This window comes from Dendronephthya gigantea, unplaced genomic scaffold (genome assembly GCF_004324835.1).
Source record: "Dendronephthya gigantea isolate DGI-Jeju-01 unplaced genomic scaffold, DenGig_1.0 000015F, whole genome shotgun sequence".
Classification (NCBI taxonomy): domain Eukaryota; kingdom Metazoa; phylum Cnidaria; class Anthozoa; order Malacalcyonacea; family Nephtheidae; genus Dendronephthya; species Dendronephthya gigantea.
Window position 1 is genome coordinate 1974093 of NW_021163025.1, and position 21443 is coordinate 1995535.

At 37.8% G+C, this 21443-nt stretch overlaps 2 protein-coding genes across 3 annotated transcripts; both read left to right on the forward strand.

Moving 5' to 3' along the window:
• Nucleotides 1-1984: 1984 nt before the first annotated feature.
• LOC114519941 (WD repeat-containing protein 64-like) lies at nt 1985-11987 on the forward strand. Its single transcript, XM_028540125.1, has 35 exons — nt 1985-2412; nt 2831-2952; nt 3380-3488; nt 3569-3675; nt 3763-3792; nt 3891-3944; nt 4051-4107; nt 4252-4360; nt 4447-4546; nt 4643-4685; nt 4788-4885; nt 5042-5121; nt 5323-5376; nt 5468-5553; nt 5633-5674; nt 5969-6053; nt 6127-6275; nt 6585-6708; nt 6915-7087; nt 7352-7442; nt 7521-7594; nt 7667-7794; nt 8063-8197; nt 8531-8903; nt 9120-9225; nt 9310-9389; nt 9464-9576; nt 9650-9767; nt 10157-10251; nt 10420-10507; nt 10598-10678; nt 11191-11274; nt 11386-11436; nt 11683-11740; nt 11923-11987. Exons 1-34 carry the CDS (start codon nt 2256-2258, stop codon nt 11728-11730), a joined length of 3444 nt encoding a protein of 1147 aa, XP_028395926.1. The 5' UTR covers nt 1985-2255; the 3' UTR covers nt 11731-11740; nt 11923-11987.
• Nucleotides 11953-20220, forward strand: LOC114519942 (conserved oligomeric Golgi complex subunit 2-like). Of its 2 annotated transcripts, XM_028540126.1 has the most exons (19): nt 11953-11977; nt 12297-12390; nt 13101-13341; nt 13798-13863; nt 13954-14034; nt 14111-14208; nt 14559-14667; nt 14749-14925; nt 15554-15826; nt 16482-16621; nt 16758-16819; nt 16932-17050; nt 17277-17324; nt 17420-17572; nt 18186-18261; nt 18367-18515; nt 19219-19355; nt 19711-19900; nt 20045-20220. In XM_028540126.1, the coding sequence occupies exons 1-19, from the start codon at nt 11968-11970 to the stop codon at nt 20147-20149; spliced, it is 2328 nt and encodes a 775-aa protein (XP_028395927.1). In that variant the 5' UTR covers nt 11953-11967; the 3' UTR covers nt 20150-20220. The 2 variants fall into 2 exon arrangements, with proteins under 2 accessions (XP_028395927.1, XP_028395928.1); XM_028540127.1 differs by lacking the exons at nt 11953-11977; nt 12297-12390 and adding an exon at nt 12788-12853.
• The last annotated feature ends 1223 nt before the right edge of the window (nt 20221-21443 follow it).

The window sequence follows — 21443 nt, forward strand, 5'->3', positions numbered from 1 at the left end:
TTCTAACTAAGAGCTATGAAGTTAAAACTACGTCTCTTACATCATTCACGTCCTTGAAATACTTGACTTCTACAAAATTTTGGTTTATTTTGTAAAGAGCATCCATGATTTTCCCTGGACAAATTCATGAACGTGAAACAAATTAAAATCTCGGGGTTTTCCAATTTGTTTATATAATCAAATACAATCGTAACAAGGTATCTCTTTCAATTAGTCGATCCCAACAGGATATCCAACCAGATCTGTCTTTTATTTCGTTGCTAAGGAGTTTTTGTGGTCGCCCAAACGTAGTTTCGTAAGTGATTTGAACATTGCCGTTAATTTAATGAACAGAAAATGAAGAAGAAATGACTATTTTGTTCGCATAGTTGATATATATTTTGTACATGGTATTTTAAGTTAAACCATAAGATGATTATATGATTAAATTACAGTTGAAAAATATATGTAGAAAATTATTTAAAAAAATGTTTTGTGTGTGGAAAAACTAATGTGCACCGTACTCAATGGAGGCTGGATAAAAATATAAACTTAGTCTAGTTTAGGTTTCCACCTGTAGTGACACTGGATCAATAAGAGATGATCCTTACTGGACCTCTGGGAAGAATAGTTTGGAACTGATAGAGCTATCCAGTATAAATAAAGTCAGTTTAGTTTAGGTTTCCTCCTGTAGTAACACTGGATCAATAAGAGATTATCCTTACTGGACCTCTGGGAAGAATAGTTTAGAACTGATAGAGCTATCCAGTATAAATAAAGTTAGTTTAGTTTAGGTTTTCTCCTGTAGTAACACTGGATCAATAAGAGATGATCCTTTCTGGACTTCTAGGAAGAACAGTTTAGAACTGATAGAGCTATCCAGTATAAATAAAGTTAGTTTAGTTTAGGTTTCCTCCTGTAGTGACACTGGATCAATAAGAGATGATCCTTACTGGTCCTCTAGGAAGAACAGTTTGGAACTGATAGAGCTATCCAGTATAAATAAAGTTAGTTTAGTTTAGGTTTCCTCCTGTAGTAACACTGGTCAATAAGAGATGATCGTTACTGGACCTCTAGGAAGAACAGTTTAGAACTGATAGAGCTATCCAGTATAAATAAAGTTAGTTTAGTTTAGGTTTCCTCCTGTAGTAACACTGGATCAATAAGAGATGATCCTTACTGGACCTCTAGGAAGAACAGTTTAGAACTGATAGAGCTATCCAGTATAAATAAAGTTAGTTTAGTTTAGGTTTCCTCCTGTAGTAACACTGGATCAATAAGAGATGATCCTTACTGGACCTCTAGGAAGAACAGTTTAGAACTGATAGAGTTATCCAGTATAAATAAAGTAAGTTTAGTTTAGGTTTCCTCCTGTAGTAACACTGGATCAATAAGAGATGATCCTTACTGGACCTCTAGGAAGAACAGTTTAGAACTGATAGAGCTATCCAGTATAAATAAAGTTAGTTTAGTTTAGGTTTCCTCCTGTAGTAACACTGGATCAATAAGAGATGATCCTTACTGGACCTCTAGGAAGAACAGTTTAGAACTGATAGAGTTATCCAGTATAAATAAAGTAAGTTTAGTTTAGGTTTCCTCCTGTAGTAACACTGGATCAATAAGAGATGATCCTTACTGGACCTCTAGGAAGAACAGTTTAGAACTGATAGAGCTATCCAGTATGAATAAAGTTAGTTTAGTTTAGGTTTCCACCTGTAGTAACACTGGATCAATATGAGATGATCCTCTAGGAATAGAGCTATCCAGTATAAATAAAGCTAGTTTACCATTTCGGAATCTTAAACCTCGCGAGTAGGACCAATTGTGCCCCAGAAGAACGGTTTCCGAGTCCCCTTGTGAAATCCAGTATATAAATACCGTGGATTCCCGCCTTTTCTCGACGGTTTTCCCGCCATAATAAACGATCTTAATTGGCCAATTCTGGAACAACATGCTGCCCTCTGATTGGTCAGAATCACATCAACAAATCCGCATCGATTGCTCATTTGACTGCCATAGATACGGCGTGATTTTCTGAAATATTTTAAATTTATTAAAACAAATTTCGTTTGTTTTGTCAATTCTTTTATCCGATCGGCGAGATTACACAAAATTACGACAGATCAGACAAAAATATTGCGTATGATTTGGTAAAATCGAGCTTGATCGCAGCAAAGAATGCTGAAATAAACGTTTTGCCGTTTGTTTACTTTCAACAAATGGCTACTAAAAAATGTTGTATTCTGTAAACAAACTGCTCTTTATAGAGGCTTACCATGGAGCAACGAAAGACAAGCTCCAGACCATTTACTGTCGGGAGTTTTGGACGAAAATTGGAATTATTTGATAGATTTATTGAGGAATTCACTCACGTTGATGAAGAGCTGAATCCGGAGGAAAGACGATTGGAGTTGCAAGAACGATTAACTAATGGTAATTCTCCCAAGGGTGTGTGCAGAGGGGGGGAGGTTTGAATTTGACCCCTAATTCGACGACGTCCATGCACCTAATGTTTAGGCCAGGTTCATACTTGGCCTTGCCCTTGGAATGTTTTGGGTATTATCCACAGTCAAATCCATATTCATCATCCATTGTTGCATGAGATGGTTTATAGTCTGTCTGAAAGGAGCTTCATAGATCGCTGATTCTTATAGATGTAGGGTGAATCAAGTGCCTTTCAACAAACTTTCTACAAAAGGCTAAATGTATGCTGGTGCATGTGGGCAATGAACTTGGGTGGGGAGTGCACCCCTAGCTCAGAGGGTGGAGGGTCATCTGTGTACTTGCTGGATTATTGCACTCAAGCATGGTGTCATTTCTGATATCGGGATAATTTGCTGGTGTTGTTTAGGATATGAACCATTTTGTGCAGAAATCAAAAGTTTATTTGGTGCCGATGTAAATAGTCATGATGTTAAGGCATTGTTTAGAAAGATCGCAGCCAATCCAGAAGCAGAAGTAGATTGGAGTGAGGTAAGAATCAACATGTGGGTAATATACATATATATCACATGGACATAGCTTGCCACAGCAAGTTTGATTGGCTTGATAGTTTTGTGGAGCCAATCAAATTTTGTGTAACATCAGACTTTCCGCATTTGATGTCATTATAGGAAAGGTCTATTAAACAATGCATGCTGAAATTTTTGACTATATTTATGTTATTTTTAGACCAAATAGTGCAACACTGCAATCTTCTGTGCAACTCCCTGATAAAAATAGCCCTTATATTCCCACTCAGCCACTTTGTAACTATCCAATTACTAACAGTAAATGTACACAGTATATCAATGGCTAATTAAATTGTGTGGCACTGACGTCTAAAAAACATGCATTCAAAAATACTTGTAATGTGTTATTCGTCGTAATGCCTGATCTCTATGCATTTCTTTCAACCTAGTTATTTGGTATTGGAAATACTGGTCAAGAGCAAACGGAACAATTGTTAGCAGACGAAGGTTTTTCAGTCTTTACGGTTTCAAAAAGAAGATATCTTGGAGATGCAGGAGGTGCTTATCGTGTTTTTGGCTTCTTCTGGACTTCCACCATCAATTTTTTCCAATATTTCTCCATATTCTTTTTACACAAGGTGACAAAAAACGACGTGACTTTATTCGCAACATAACCTATGTACCAAAGCTAGATATCTTTATCAGTTCATCCGAAAAAGGAATTGTTTGTCAGTGGAGCAGCAAGGTACAAATTAAAATAAAAAATTTGCCAATATTTTAATAAATTTTCCGTCTGTCCAAGACGTTAACTTTTCATATATTTTTTTCGTAGTTTCGCTTGCAAAGTTGTATTGATATTAATGTAAGTTTGGGTCTCATTGTTGACCACGTATTCCAACGTAATAAACCTCGTAATAAACCTCGAAACCTCTCATATAAATTTGTATAAATATTTTCAAGGAGACATCTTGGATTACTGGTTGTGATTACTGCCCTGGTTTACGGAGAATTATTGTGAGTAATCCACGAAAAAGCGTTCGTTTACTTGCTTCACTTATACGCACATTGTCAAATCACAAAAGGACCTATGATAATTAGACAAAATGGTTTTTTTTTCAAGATAACCTGCGAACGTTCTCTTGCGATATGGGATTACCGAGCGAAACAAAAACAATCCGTAAGTGGGCCATTCATCTTGATCAAAATCAGACGTCATTTCCATGATATCTTTGCGAGAAACATTTCACTTATCAGTGCTATTCGATGCTTGCATAAATCCGTGCGCACAAAACATAGGTTTTAATTTGATATTTATTTGTAGAATATCATCCAGATCAAACCGTTGGAACAAATGATCCACTGTATGACTTATGTACCACGGAGGTTGGATAACATTCCAGATGACTGCATCCTTTTTGGTGATGATCATGGTCAGTTACGTTTAAACTTTCCACTTAAACTTTCCGTTCTATTCTCTATTTATTTTTTTTCACTGTGTCGCATTCTATTCCTTCAGGTTTTATAAATATTCTAAGATTATCTTCGAAGGATCTTCATATGAAAAATGCCGGAAATGATGCTCAAACGATGATCATTGAGCCTTCAAAACTTACCAAGTATGTATAACACTTTCAAGCTCTTTCCTGGATTTCCCAGGATATTTCCCAGTGCCAGTATTGCTAATTATATATAATCTTTCCTTTTATTACTAGTGAAATAATACGAAGAAAAGTTCACAATGATTGGGTCATCAAGGTATTGTACCTCCTACCTCGAGGAAAAGCAGTTCAGATCTGATAGAACCATCTGGAGAGTGTAAATAAATGTTGATAAATGAAGATTAATGTCGTTTTGTAGGTGAAATATTTTCCACAACTGGAGCTGTTCGGTTCCTGCTCACCTTGTTCCACAACTTCTTTCGTTCTTGGAGATTTGGATAAACTTCTTGCCCAACAGTAAGGTCAAAGAATTTTGGGAGCAATAGTGATACTCTCGATATCTCTCTGAATCTCGCTATAATTATAAAGAACTATTACTCTTTCTATGATAGTAAAATTCGCACACGGAATCTTATATTAAACACTGTTTTGTTTTGTTTTGTTTTGATAAAGGCCGTTACGTGAACTCTCTGTTCCAAAAGGAGTGAATTGTTTTGATTATTGTGCCCGGGCGAATGTCATCGCTACTGCAGGTAAAGTGATGATGTAGATTAGGAAAATACGAAGCGATATCTTCGTAATTTTGTACAAAGTTTTTTATTCAATTTGTACATTTTATAATCACCGCTATTATTATAATCACCGCTATTCAGTGACGATCTGTTGAAATGTTTCTCGTGAGAAATACACGCTTTTCTATATGCTTTTCTACATTCTTTTCACGAAACGTTCAGGTGCAGACAAGATTATCCGAATGTGGCATCCATTAATCTTCACGAGGCCAACCGGTGAGTGAAATCAAATCAGCAACTTCTAAGTGTATAGTATATTTCTTTACTGTATAGCAAATACTAATGTATAATATCTGTTTACTTTCAGGCAAGTTAATCGGACACCTTTTCACAATATCAGAATTGACGGTGAACGAAAACGACCAACACTTGATCAGTTTATCAACGGCTAGGGTAAGAGACACTCTGTTATTTGATTGGATTGTTATGAAGTCTGTTGTTTCACAAATGCTATCTTTTTTACTTTTTGAAGGTTTTTAGGATATGGGATGTTCAGACTCTAACATGTTTACAGGTTGCGTATTTTACAGTTTTACTTTTTTTTTATTTTATTTTAAGACTTAGGAGTTAGGGGAGGAAGGATTTGCATGGGGCATTCTTAATCTTCGAGAGCAAGATTTGCATGAGAGTTGACTGGATATTATTATTATTATTAAAAATTTATTTAAACACGGTAGCCCTTCAGCTAAAGCTGATTTTCAAGGGGACGTTTCCCGCATGAATCCAAACTATCATTAAACTTTTCGCACAGTTTTGCAGCTAGACTGCGAGATTTGCAACTCATTTTTAAGACATCATCATTATTTAGGTGTTCACAAGCAGTGACACCAACCCGAGCGAAAAACGGATCAGCACGATGCTCTACGATCCCAAGAGAGACCGATTGATCACAGGTAACCACAACTGACCTTCAGGAGGACATACAGTACAATGAACTATGAATATTTTTCTTATTTCATCATCTAGGCTGTGGCTCAATTGAGATGTGGCCATTAACCAGGGCTATACAGGATTCACTCCAGTTACCTCATACTCACGATAGATCATTGGCTCAAGTCCTGTACAACAGTCAAATGAATCAGGTTGTCACAATTTGTCTCGAACCAGTGTTGAAGGTAACATAAACGTTTGTTTCAACGTATACATTTGTACCGGATTGCTGTATCAGTTCTAAACTGTTCTTCCTAGAGGTCCAGTGAGGATCATCTCTTATTGATCCAGTGTTACCACAGGAGGAAACCTAAACTAAACTAACTTTATTTATACTGGATAACTCTATCAGTTCTAAACTGTTCTTCCTAGAGGTCCAGTAAGGATCATCTCTTATTGATCCAGTGTTACTACAGGAGGAAACCTAAAATAAACTAATCGTCCTGGATGGCTATTTCGAATCTAATTAGCTCCTTTTCTTCCGTGTCTTAAAGGTTTGGGAGATGGAGACGGGTCACTTGGTCTATCATATACAAGAACCTCACGGTCCTGGGCACGAAGTTACGGCGCTCAACGTCAACACGACGGGATACCGACTGATCACGGGCGGTTACGATGGTACTGTGTAAATAAATATATTTTTCATCAGTAGAAGTACTCGTTTTCCAGACATTGTCAGTTCAAATGACGTTGCTTTAAAGGAAGATTCCGTCTTCACAGAAAGCACTTCATAAAAACTCTATTTGTCGAAATATCCCTGAAACATGGCTATATTTCCGACCCGCGAAATTATTATACCACTCGTTATGATACTACTGTCTTAGGTTCCATGAAAGTTTGGGATTTTGGCAGCGGTCAGCTTCACAAGTCTTATCACCATTCCTTAAAAGATTCTGATATTAAAGATTCCACAATCACCGGCGTTGTTTACTTTCATTTGAATGGTAAACAATGTGTGCTTGTATCAAGCTGGGGTCATACCATCCGTGTGTTCGAGGTAAAAAAACAGAGTGGTTTAGGTTTGGGTTTAATTAATTCGCCAGTAAATTACAATAACATATATGTTTATACAAATAACAAATTACCAAACAGACGATTGACAGGAGTTAGATACAAGACTGATGTCCCAGTTGCAATCCCACCAGTGACTGGGATTCATTTCATTCATGAGCATATTGTTTTTTTGTGTTTGGGATGTGAAAGTCCAGATTCTTCCCTCTTTTAGAGGCAGTTAAACCTTAAAATACCGGTTTTTTTACAGGACAATGTCAGCTCTGATTCTTTGGAACTTCTTCTCAGTTTATCAGACGCGTATGTTTGTCCACCAACACCCAAAGTCGTCCGCAATGGAGGTAGTTTTTGAATATTATGCTAATTTTAAAGATGTTTTCAAAGATGAGATAAATCAAAGATAGCTGATTTGCGTTTAGATGAAGTATTCACTTCGAAAGCACCGCTGCCACCAATAGGCGAAACAACAGAGTTCGCTGCAACTGAGGATGACGTAAGTATTCACAATTAGCATTTCCATGCGTCTGATAGTTTTATTGACTGTCTGTTCAAACATCGATTTTAGGCGGTGAACCTGTTGTCCACGTGTCAGGTCACGTGTTTGGACTATTTCTCACCTCGTCTTCTGGCTGCGGGCACAACGGTTGGAATAATTATCTTGTGGGACATAGAGCAAGGCAAGGTCATTCGGAGGTCAGCGTTGTTTTCCTTTGTCATTCACTTCCATTTGATGCATAGTTCTTTCAATTTTGAACTGCCATTCATCCAGTGATGATAGTCTCGTGGTACTCTGGTGTTGATCATGCTGAACACCATAGTTTCCACATGGAAAAAAGGAAATTATCGTTCTTTCTCTCCTTAAAGGAAACTGTCGCAAAATAGGGCGGTTGCTTGTTGTAGGAATCATGCAATCTTCATAATCTGCACTATCCATAATGATGAGAGAATATTCCTTTCTAAGGTTTGAACGAGCGGAATCCCGAGGCGGGAACAGCAGAAGAACGTCGAAACACAGCCATGATTCAGAGTACAAGTTGGTTCATGCTTGCAAGATCATTTCATGCCAGAAATCTGGCGTTTCGCGTGGAATAACAAGGTGGTTGTGACGAGATGAAGTCACCTAAATTTCGAATAAGACAGAATCCCAATTTTTGCAATATTACAAGGAAATTTATAAAAACAAAACGAACTTATCCATCGACCTCTCTTTCCCAATTCAATGTCGTGCAACGTTGTTAAGAAATAACGTTTGTTAGTTGAACAAGATGTAACAAAACAACGTTTTTATGATGATTTTTACAGGATTACTATCATTGCTAAAAAACTAACTTCATTATTGGTTAATAGCCTTCTACAGTAAAATAGATAGCCTGTGACATACGTAATTACGTAATTAGATAATATAAATCATTAAATAATATTTCAACAGCGTGCTTGGGACGACAGCACAGAAGGATGACAACGTGGATATCGAAGCTACATCAAATCCTGACAGTGACAAAAATGACCGCACGACTGACACGGAAAAAAACGAAGAAAACGAAGATGAAGACGAACATTTTGAAGTGAATGAAAACGAGATTGACGATGAAAGAGAAATTGACGATGATGTAAACATCGATGAGGAAGCCTCGAGGTTCAGTGATGGAGGAATGTCTGAGGATGATGAAAGAAAATCTGCCGTCGATGAAGATGATCAAAAATTTCATGAAAATGAAGAAACACAATTTCAACAAAGTCTTGACAATCTTGGCGTTATTTCCGCCCATCATGATGGCTATATTAGATTTTGGAACTACGAGGTATATATTTAGCGTCGATCAACTGGTCAGTTGATTAATCTGCTGAACGAGTTATTGATCGATGAATGATACCATCGATCAAACCAGGAGCTAATAAAATAATCAATTAAGAAGCTAATTAACCCATTAGGAATAATTATCAAACTATTGATTAACAGATTATCAATAATTGCAATTAGCAATCGATTGAACAATAATTGGATTTCACTATTTTAGGGCACTCTCTTTACCGAAGTAAGAATGACGGTGAATCAGCGATCATCTTCAGTCACTGCATTGTCCTATCAACCTTATTCCAACTTGCTCATAACATCTGATGTCAGTAAGTTGATTCGGAGAAAGAATACTGTTTATGTAAAGACGTTCTCTGTGTCCCATTCATGACGTAATTTGCTTCTTGCGACAGGAGGTTACGTTATGATGTGGGATATTGAAAATTTCCTTCATCATCTGTGTGGAAACACGAATGGGACAAACGATAGTTTGGTAAGTAATGTGTTCCTTGTCATCTCATGCGTTCTATATTCCTAAACAGTTTTTTTAATTCTCTTTCTTTTTAGAGAGGCGTCGATCAAGTGATCTACTGGCGGGCGCATCTCAATAAAATTGTAGCAATGGAACAGGTCAAAAATAGCGATGTTCTAATTACCGCCTCTGTCGACTCCTCGGTCAGGTAAGAACGAACCCCCCTCTGATCTGAGTTAATAATCTGAACTGTCATTAATGAATGTGTCAATTCTCTGCAGGGTTTGGCACCAAGGCACCGGTCATTTTATTGGGTTCTTTGGTCAACCAAGATTGTGGAATATTCCCAATGCAAGTTCCATACCCTCGACACCATTACGACCTTACGATATTTCTGAGGTGATGAGTGATAATTTCTTCCACTTATTGTTGATTTGTGTCTGCATACTTTGTCCCAGCACCCACTGTTTCGACGTTATGCCGGGGTGTATGTAGCACCTCTCAGAGGGGGTAGAGGCAATTTCCATCGGGCCGTAAGTTAAGGAGAGGGGGGAGGGGACGGTGCAGGAGAAAAAGAAGAGGGAGAAACATGCCCTGGGTCTGAAAATTCCACTGCATATCTCTGTCTGGACAGACACTAGACGAAAGACTAAGCTAGTGCCGTGAGGAATTAAATTTCATGTTTCTATATGTTGTCCTCCATTCTTTTTTTGCCATTGAAAGCACTCGGACACTTCAAATGGGAAGTAGTCGATTTTCATCATGTGATACGTTTTAAACATTTGTAGGCTCCAAAAAAGTTGACACGGCAAACAAAATTGGTTAAAAACAAACCAAAAACGAATGAAACTGTAGATTGTCCTTTGGCGTTTGACGATGAAAGGTAACCTATAGTTGTTCTCACTTGTCCTAAGAGATAAGCGACATTTCTTGTCTGTGGTTATTGGTTTATAAACTCATGATTTGTCAGTCAAAAATGGTACAACGAATCTCCGATTCTAGCGACAAATGCATTGCGTGTTTGCCTATTTATTTTGCCTATTTTACCCAGATGGAAACCGTTCAGATATTCAGCAAAAGACGAAACAAGAAGCACTCAAGATAATAAAAAATTCTTCCACTCTCTGTCAAAACCACGGGTTAGTGGAAACAATGCGACGTCGCGATATCTTATACTTTAATTTAAAGTCATATCCTTAAGTTCGTATGGATTCCTGTCTCGTTTGTAGCATTATAATTTCCATCTGGACAGCAGCCAATCACGTGTGAATGATCCAGCCGCTGTTTTCCGATCTCTGCCTGTTTACAAGGTAAGTTCCTCGCTTGTTGCGTGCAAATATGGCGGGTGTACGAGCCTGAACGGTAGCAAATATTACCCGACTTTTAAAAGCACAAATTGTCAACAATTCTGCCCGAATCTGGGGAGTCAGTCAACCTCATACCCAGGGTCTTCCTTCGTAGGGGGGGGGGCGAGGTTGGGGTTCAGTCACCCCTTTTTTACGTCTAGTATCAATGTTACCTAATGAGGAGCCCCACAGGAGCGTCAATTGCTCAAATATACTTCTCTGAGGGCCACAAAGGCGGTGTTACACTACGCAACTTTCCTTGCAACTTGCAATACAATTCTACTCCTGAGGAATGTAAAGTTAATAAATATGAACATTTCTTATGATCTGCTAACGTTTTCTTAGTGGTTTTCTTACCATTTCGAAGCATGTTTCGAAGACCCTTTACTATAACATCCCTCAAAATTATAATTGCATTGCAAGTTGCAAGGAAAATTGCATAATGTAACACTAACACAGCTAAGATTTTCCTCCAGATTGACGAACCAGAACGGTTACGAACTCCTGCAGTGAATAGCTCATCCTGGTTGACCAATCCTATCACAGGAACAACTTATGCTGTAAGTATTCTCTTAGGAAAGTTGACTGAATCACAATGAGATTCACTATTGATAGCAGTCCTGTCATGAAGTTTTTAATTGGTTTGTTTTTACAAAGATTTTTAATTTTAGGCCAGTAAACCCATAGCAGCTGTGAACAATAATGAAGTTGCAAAGAACCTGGTAATTTTGTGTATATTCATAGAACTGACAAATAAAATGATTTTGAATTTGGGCCTGAAGTTTGTGGACAGGGGCCAGTTGTATAAAAGACTTTTAATTGTAGTTAAGGACAGAGTTGGGGAATCAGAGTTGTATATTTCTGAGCTAACTAGAATTTAACTATGCAAAATGTAGTTAAAGAGTTTTGTACAACCGGCCCAGGTGAATAAAATGGCAGAATTTCTGATCCATTCTATATTTTTTCAGGAGAATCTAATCACACGTTTTCCCCATGCAGTACACCACAGAAGATAACAGATTGATGGTTAAATTATAAAACAAATTTATACAATTGTAATAATAAATAGTAAATTATTTTTAAAAGTTATTTATTCCTACAATGCTGAAATATTTCTTTTAATAATTAAAGTGCATACAAGTAAAATACCATTCATTGACAGAATATTATTGTTCGCATGTGATCTTCATTTTACAAATGTTATTTAGGTTTTTGTGTAAGAGGAATTGTGGACTACAGTTCTTTGCATCCTGATGATTGAAGGTAACAGACGTGTAGGTAATTAACTAAGTCTAATCTCTCACATATCCCTATTTTCTCCACATGCTCGATTCCGTTGTTTCCTTAAATGCTTCTTTGTATCCCTTAATGACCACTGGTGTTTTGAACCATAATGTATCCTGTTCACTATGATTGTCTCCTAATGTCCCAACATCATCACCATCTGAACTTCCAAGTTGATCATTATTATCCTGTGCTGTTCCATCTTCACTATCATTACCACCCAATGTACCAATATGACTATCGTCACCACCAGAAATTCCAATCTCACAAGTTTTCCCCTTCTTTGGTACTCTGAAAGAAGCCTTGGGCATAAGCCAGGACACATCCACTGATCTCGAGGTGTGGATGAAGCAATGTACAGAGGTGCACCCCAATTCCCCCCGCTCATTAAGGTAAGGGTCCGTGAAGAGTGTCCTTGCCAATTTCCGACAGCACTTATCCACAAATTTGGAGCGGGAACTCATGCTGTTCTCCTTGCCTGCTAAGCAAGCCGCTTTCATTTTATCTGCCTCAGTTGTCCGGGAAATATTGTAAAACCGTATTGAATACGTCTCTTTTGGGTTGACAACAGTTGCCCCGAACAACAACAGCACCTCAAAGACATCATTTTCTGAATAAACTTTGTAAATATTCACCAATAACTCTTCTATATCGGAAATGAGTTGCCGCTTTTTCTTCAACACCGATGGAAGCGGACGATTTCGAGGAGAACGTCTCGCATTTTCAGATTTCCTGTCTCGCTCATCTTCGGCCTTGAGTTGGTCGAATGGCAAAGGCATTTGATAGCGGTGAAACAACAGATATTTCACAGTTTCAACCACAAGCGACGCACAGGTCAATCTGTCGAGCTTTTCGGTAAATGCTATTTTGATTTCCATTAAATAAAATAATAAAATGAAGGCTAAAAATGAAAAAAACTAGAAGATTCGAGGTAAATTTAAAACTGGCGGCCCGTCTTTCGGAATTTCACGACCGTTTCCGACAATATCCGACGAATGAAATTACCAATATGGCGGCCAAAACACGTCGACAATTTTACATTGTTTCTTATTATTCGACTTGATTTCCAATTTCTTTAAAGTTGATGCGTAATTTCTTGCAGTCTGGTCATGGGTGAAAGCGACAAGGAGATATTGGTGGAGCCTCAGTCCTCTTGCTTTAGTAGAAATGATTTTATGCAGGATGACTTTCAGGTGGATAAGTTTGTGGCTGAATGCAAGAAGATTGTTCCTTTAAACGTTTTTAAGAAAGAGCTGGACGATTATTTGAGGCTGCTCAAGAATGCACTCATTGAGCTCATTAATCAGGACTATGCTGATTTTGTTAACCTGTCTACGAACCTGGTACGTGGTTTATGAAAGCCTTAGAATTGATGTTAGAAACTTCAAACTTAGGATTCTTAATTCGACTGCCTTTCTGTGTAAACTCCATACTTTCTCCGTACTACTAAACTCTCTACACTTTCTCCTTCCAATAAACTCTCTACACTTTCTCCGTACTACTAAACTCTCTACACTTTCTCCGTACTACTAACTACTAAACTCTCTACACTTTCTCCGTACTACTAACTACTAAACTTTCTACACTTTCTCCGTACTACTAACTACTAAACTCTCTACACTGTCTCCGTACTACTAAACTCGCCACACTGGAAAGGCAGGAAAGCAGAGAAATCTAGGGGAGTACCATACATCATATTGCACACTGTAATTATAGCCAGAATGTGTACTAATTAAGCTATGAAAGTGTAAAGTGTAAACACAGATTAGTTCTTAAAATCAACTGTTTATTTTTTTAAGGTTGGAATGGACAAAGCTATTAATAATCTTACTATCCCATTGGGTCAACTGAGAGAGGAAATTCTGGTGGGGAGAAATAATTTTACTTGAATAAATTTCATCAATCATCAAATCTACTATATGCCACAAATTAACAGCTGTTTAATTTTCTCCTAGTCAATCCAAAATGATCTTGATTCAACAATTAAATCAGTTGAGAACAAATTGAAACAGAGAGCGGAGTTGCGTGAGAAAAAGGTGTTTTGTCACAGTTATAACATAAATAATATGCCTTATATTTGTACATTTCACAACCTACCAATGACAATTATAGGTTTTTACTCAAAATCTGCTCAATATCACCCATTGCATGGAGAAAATTGAGCGTGTTTTCAAATCAGGAGATGGGGAAAAGGAAACAGACAAAGAGAGGTAACTACAATCTTATGCAAAATTAACGAGACACTACATACTCCCGCACCCTGTTTCAATGTTGGGTAGTGATGGTTTTCACTATTCGAGGTGTTAGTCTTCATTAACTGTTAAAATACAACATTGAGATAGGGGGAAGGGGGATCAATATTGAAAACTCATGGTGGCACATATTATATTGCATAGGATTGTAGATACGATAAATACTCAAGGATATCCTTTTTGTGTTTGCCCTTCCTTTTTACTTAATCAAACCTCCATTCATTTGGTTCCAATGTGAAGTGTCACTCAATTAGTTTTTGCAAAATTTGATGAAATTTAATCTTACATTATTCCTACTAATTTTGCAGCTCAGAACAGGCAGGGCATTTGATTGAAAGAGTTGCCAGCGATTTTAACCAACTTCAGTTTTATGTAACCCAATGCCAGGGCCATCCTTTGGTGGAAAAGATAAGATCAGTATGTGAGATGCTTGAAGGATGAGAATTTTACCAACCTATGATCAATATCAGCTGTAAAAATGCCTCTCTTTCATTCCAGCGTATATCAGGTATTACTAGCACCCTTCAGAAGAATCTTGAGGCTTCGTTTCAAGAAGGGCTAAAACTTGGGGACACAAAGACACTCACACAGTGCTTAAGGACATATGCTATCATTGATAAAATCTCCTACGCTGAAAACTTGTTCAGGACCTTCGCTGTTAAGCCATATATGAAGGTACTGAGACATACTGTTTTGATTAAAAGTAAATGAAAAAATAGGAATAGTAAACCTCTGGAACTCTTTAGAACTTGGATCAATAGGAGATGATCCTTACTGGACCTCTAGGAAGAACAGTTTGGAACTGATAGAGCTATCCAGCATAAATAAAGTTAGTTTAGTTTAGGTTTCCTCCTGTAGTAACACTGGATCAATAAGAGATGATCCTTACTGGACCTCTAGGAAGAACAGTTTGGAACTGATAGAGCTATCCAGCATAAATAAAGTTAGTTTAGTTTAGATTTCCTCCTGTAGTAACACTGGATCAATAAGAGATGATCCTTACTGGATCTCTAGGAAGAACAGTTTAGAACTAATAGAGCTATCCAGTATAAATAAAGTTAGTTTAGTTTAGTTTAGTTTAGGTTTCCTCCTGTAGCAACACTGGATCAACAAGAGATGATCCTTACTGGACCTCTAGGAAGAACAGTTTAGAACTGATAGAGCTATCCAGTATAAATAAAGTTAGTTTAGGTTTCCTCCTGTAGCAACACTGGATCAACAAGAGATGATCCTTACTGGAGCTCTAGAACTTCAGACGTGTTCAATTTTATGACTCCCTTTTTCTTTTCAATTACATTTCTAGATTATAACAGAACAAGCTTTGCAATCAAATAGCAAGGGTCTTCAAGGCTTATATGAAAATGTCCTAGATTTTATACCAAACTACTGTAGCAAACTTATTGATGTGACGTCTGGCAAGACACTGGACCCCAGTGTGGAGGTGTCGGGAAATATTACACAAAGCATCAAGGGATACAATTTCATTGTGAATTCTGTTTGGCCGGAAATTGCATCAGCAGTCCAGAATAATTTAACATCGATATTTGCACCTGGAGACCCTGATGCATTTCATAAGGTAGGTGGGTTCAATCTGACCACTGGACACTATAGGTCTACTGGAGTAATCAACCAAATTCAAACATGGCCGACGTTTCGTAATGTTGACTTTATTTAGTTTATTACTTAAATACTTTTTACATTAACGAGCCAGAATATTTTACTCTATTCTCCACAGATTTACTTCTATCTCTTGAGGGGAACTTTAGGTATTATTGAGTGAACAAACTGAGTATTTTTGCCAATAGCAATATAGAGTAAATACAAGTAAATGTACAGGGATTCCTGTCTTGCAAATGAGCGCGATAATTACTTCTGTTCTTCCACATATCCGACGTAGATTTCGTTCTTTTTGCTAAAAGTTGAACCATGAAACGAAATGTCAAAAAACCAGGCCAGACTTTACTGTTTATGAGCATTGGCTTGGCTCAACTTCATGAAAGTATGACAATTGGTAGTCTGTCGTGTTTACCAGTTATTTTTCTCGTTAATATCAATAAGGTTTAAAGCATACAGTCCAGGTTTCTGGTTTGATAATTCAGAACAATCATGTTTTTCGTGTTTTAAAATTAAATGGTTTGTTTGGTGTTTTACTTGAGTGAGACAACAATATTCCCAAACATTTTTCTTTGGAGAAAATGAAGTTTATGGTTGGTTGGTTGGTTTTTGTTTAGAAATACACGATAACCATGAATTTCGTACAAGAGTTCGAGAAGCAATGTCGCTCGCAAGAGAATATTAAACAACTTCGTAATCACCCATCTTATGGCGCACTCATTTCACGTTGGAGTCTGCCTGTCTACTTTCAAATAAGGTAAAACAAATTGGTTCTGTCATATTCAATGGCAAACGTGATTTTCACATGCTTGACTAATGTACATGACTTACATCCGGCAAGGTTTAAGTCTATTGCGATATACTCAAAATAACAAAAAGATTTCTGTACACAGATTTCAAGAAATAGCCGGGGAACTAGAAACATCGATGTTAACACAGTGCACAGTAAACGAAGGTGATAAAATGCTCATTTATTGTTGTTTTTCTTGCACTCACGGTGTAAATAATCCCCAAAAGGGACATTTTAGTCACCCTCGTTACCAGTCTGCAACTGAATGTTTTTGCAGATGAAGCACCTTTACACGTGAACGTCACTCGCCAGTTTTGGAGCTGTTTGGAAAGGTGCTGGCACAAGAATATTTTCCTATCCGCATTATGTCATCGGTTTTGGAAACTATCGTTACAGGTACCTATAGTGTTACACAAAGTTTGATTGGCTCCGCCAAAGTAAAGAGTCAATCAACTTCGCGAAATTTTATATTTTCAAAGTTTGATTGGCTCCGCCAAAGTAAAGAGCCAATCAACTTCGTGAAAGAACTTCATTTAAATTTTCCAGTTTTGTCTTCCCGCCCGCGCGTTTGACGTCATTATGAGAACGGTGTAACATGAAGTATTTAATTATTGTCTTTTAGCTTATTGCTCGCCTCTCCAAATGGCTTGCTGGTTTAAAATTGCAAGAGGTATTAAAGTTGTGTTTCAACTATTCAAGCTATTTTACCATTTCATAAAACCAACCAACTTATATGATGATGTCTACCTATCTACTTTTTTTGAGACCGTTCCTGTCAAAAGTAAAGTGTCCAGCGGTCTCCCAAACGCAGGGCAAGACGCGGAGACTACCGAGGGACAGGGCGAAAGTGACGGTAGTCACGTGACCGTCTCACAGCTTGTTTATATTATTGCCGATGTCTTTCATATCCTGAAACAGGTATACCAAGTTAGGAGCAGAAATTTCACTCAAACACTTTTCCTTATTGTTGATGCAGTGACCTACAACCATTGAGACGAAGAAACCTCAATGGTTTATTTATTCATCTCAATGCCTAAAACCTAATCTACACTTTATTTTATACACTGGATAGTTCTATCAGTTCTAAACTGTTCTTCCTGGAGGTCCAGTGAGGATAATCTCTTATTGATCTAGTGTTACTACAGGAGGAAACCTAAACTAAACTAACTTTATTAAGTTTATTTATACTGGATAGTTCTATCAGTTCTAAACTGTTCTTCCTAGAGGTCCAGTAAGGATAATCTCTTATTGATCTAGTGTTACTACAGGAGGAAACCTAAACTAAACTAACTTTATTTATACTGGATAGCCCTACCAGTTCTAAACTGTTCTTCCTAGAGGCCCAGTAAGGATCATCTCTTATTCATCCAGTTTTACTACAGGAGGAAACCTAAACTAAACTAACTTTATTTACACTGGATAGTTCTATCAGTTCTAAACTGTTCTTCCTAGAGGTCCAGTAAGGATCATCTCTTATTGATCCATTATCAGGGGAAGACCTAATCCTAATTTTAACTTTTAACTTTCACAGATTCCAGAATTATGGAAAGATATAATTTCTCCAAAACTGCCAGACATTACTCCGCAAGAACAAGATAATTTAAAAGGTGAAGATCATTTTGCCCCAACACGTAAAACCTTTCACTCAAACCGTCAACTTATACTACACTACCTACACGAGATGTTCAAACTTCAGACAAATTCTTTTATAGATATATTGATTAACAAACGCTGCAGTGATCTACAACAAACCTTACCTCAATTATCGTCGCTTATTGTCGATCACGTCAGCACGCTGAGCGCTAATTGTTTGGATGGAGCAAAGAATATACCCAGACTTTATAGAAGAACGAATCGTGAGGTACTGAAAACGTTTGGACCAGTGAAAATTATACGTAAACTTTTAAGGACATCTATTCAAGACATTTTCAGAAATGAACCAGCAAGTTTAACAATTACAACAGCAGGCAGACGTTTTTCAGGTCTGTTTTATACGCTATCCAATTTTTTACGGATCTAACTCATTTCTGGCGTATGGAATGTAGACGTAGTCTGTTGTCGATAAAGCAATACTGCATTGGCTTTAGTTGATTTGCTGCCCCTATACATTGCAAGTCAACAGACGTTAACACATCCATCAGAGGTTCATTGGTCCGACAAAATTGGATCATGTAATGGCGCGAAAATAGTACTCCCGGACCATTTAAATGTGCAGGGGCCGGTTGTATCAAGCCCGTTTAGCTTAAACGGTGACTTAAGAGTGAAAATTAAAAAACGCTCTTACATCTCCCTTGAATGAGTAAACTTGAAACGCGCTGAATATGTAGTTGTAGACAGTATCTTTGCATTAAGGTTAAAAACATTTAGTTCGCTTATTGAGTAAAACAGCAGACTTGCTTTCTATTTTGAACTTATCCATGCACCGTTTAAGCTAAACGGGCTTGATACAACCGGCCCCAGAATGGTAAACCAAGATATAGAATTTACATCACGGACGGTTTAAATTTGCAATGCTGTTGAAGTGGTATATAATTTTACAAATTCAATCTTCCATTTCATTTCAGGCCCCACTAAAACCGTCCGCGTACATAACAAATTTAATCGATCCAATCCGGGCGCTAAAAGTGAATCATGGAAAAAACGCAAGCCAGGAACAACTACTGGAATGGTCTGTGGCAATATCAGAAAGCGTTTCAGACAAGTAAGTGTAAACGTTTTTTCAGAAATTACAGAAATTCCATTTTTTTGGGGGGGGGCAAAATCTAGAAGGTCGATGAAAAAATCATGAATCAACTTTTAATCTCTAACGTTAGTGAAACATCAAAATATTTACCCCCCCTCTTTTGGATTGAATTTAGCTAAATGTGAAAGCCAATTCTAAAAATCATTGGGGTAGGGGCAGCCCCTCCTCCCCCACCCTCCCCTTGCTAGTGCCACGGCCCCTCCTCCCCCACCCTCCCCTTGCTAGTGCCACGGCCCCTACCCCCCACCCTCCCCTTGCTAGTGCCACGGCAGTCAAGACAGAGCAAACAAATTCTATATCGTGACCTGTTTAGGTTTTACAATGTCACCTCTGATGTTTTGACCTCAATCAAGAGAACTGAGGACAGTTTGTTGAGGTTAAAAAGAATCAAGAAAAGTGATAATCCATCCACAAATCCTGCGACGACAGAGAAAGGAAAGATGTCAGACGATGATAAAATTCGTATGCAGTTTGCATTAGATGCAGAAGAATTTGGAAAGCAGGTAATGAGTAATTTTCTTGGGTGGATATACCAGAGTTCACCTTTCTAACTCCTTCTTCCCCTCCCACCTTGGCTAAAGAGATAGATGCCAAATTAATATTTTGGATAAGGTAGAAGCACTCTGAACCTCTCTCACTGTTCTTAGATATCATCTCTTGGCATACCTGTGGACAAAGTTTCTTCGTACAAAAAACTGGTTGCTTTTGTAGAAAATGCTAGAAGTTCATCTCCAAGTAATTCATCTTCATGAGATAGATACAGGACTTGTTGTATAGTTTTAGTTTAAATACTACCGTAGAATTGAATTAATAAAACAGTGATAGACATGAGTATTGTAGTTAATTGTTTTGTACATGCCAGCATATTAAACATTACCAAAGGTCAGTGGGACGGACAATTCGAAGCAAGGGACTTAGTGGGAAGAAATTATCTTCATTTGTGATATAATTGGTAAGATATGGGGTATAACGTACTGCATATTATTCACTCTTTATAATGTCCACTGCCATATATTATCAAAAATGTAGTAATGTGTACTATATATTACTTATTTATTTTCAATCTAGTTCATTTGACACTTTCACCGCCAGTGGTCTACACAGACATGATAAATGATAATCGATCAAAAAAGCGAAAATCTCCGTCTTTGGCGGTCAAAGTGTTAAGCTATCTCACATGGATTTGACTGTCCAAGATTGTCCAATTTTGGGTAGTGGTGTAATGGATGAATGGTGGAATCACAGAATACGTATTAATTATCTTTTATCTATGCATGGTGGAATGTTGACATATCTTTAACGGAATGCATCTTGGCCTTGGGAAATCCATTGCAGATATGGTTACCTGCACATTCACTGAAGAATTAAAACACAGGTATGACCAAACATATGCTTCTAACGGACTGAACCAGCTCCGAACTTTAACTCCTTATCAAACTGCTCTCCGGAAAGCGTTCCTTCAATTGCCTCACAGTTTTCATTGAAAACTGAATAAGCACTGGGCTCCCAAGAACGACGTGAGCCAGTCTTCATGCTTATGTACATAAAATAAAACAAGGACACAACGAAAAATACAGAACCAAACCCGATCTGAACGAAAAAACCGAAGCAGCAACACCACAGAACTACCCTCAAGGACGTTCTTAATCGTGGATACAAGGCAACATACTCCTGTGAACTATTTACTTTTTGGCTTGAATCAAGCGATGTTTCTTGTCTACAAGTGTCATTTCTACTTGAAAATAATGCCTTGGAGATTGTCCATTTTTGTTCAGACGCTTCCTTTGCCTTCTTCGCACGGTATTCTGCAAGTTGTTTCTCCATTTTCATCCAAAAAAGCCAAAATTTTCAGTAAATGTTGAACTGATTTTTCATGATTGTATTCATTGTCAGAACGTTGTTCTCCCCAGTCCTCTCCAAAGGGTGATAACAGTGAGTAATAAAGGCTAAGGAAGGCTATGTAGGGGTATATAAGCAATGGGTATGAGGTGCAGCCAGGTGCAGCACGGGTTTTCCGGCAGACTCGACCATGGTCGAAAACGTCGT

Excerpts from the sequence above, each read along its gene's own strand:
- LOC114519942 (XM_028540126.1), top strand. Across the intron at positions 17,325-17,419 it reads CTGGTTTAAAATTGCAAGAG|ACCGTTCCTGTCAAAAGTAA; the intron begins GTATTAAAGTTG and ends ACTTTTTTTGAG. Across the intron at positions 18,516-19,218 it reads ATAGAAGAACGAATCGTGAG|GCCCCACTAAAACCGTCCGC; the intron begins GTACTGAAAACG and ends ATTTCATTTCAG.
- LOC114519941 (XM_028540125.1), top strand. The coding sequence starts at position 2,256 with ATGGAGCAACGAAAGACAAGCTCCAGACCATTTACTGTCGGGAGTTTT. Across the intron at positions 4,886-5,041 it reads GATAAACTTCTTGCCCAACA|GCCGTTACGTGAACTCTCTG; the intron begins GTAAGGTCAAAG and ends GTTTTGATAAAG. Across the intron at positions 5,122-5,322 it reads GAATGTCATCGCTACTGCAG|GTGCAGACAAGATTATCCGA; the intron begins GTAAAGTGATGA and ends CGAAACGTTCAG.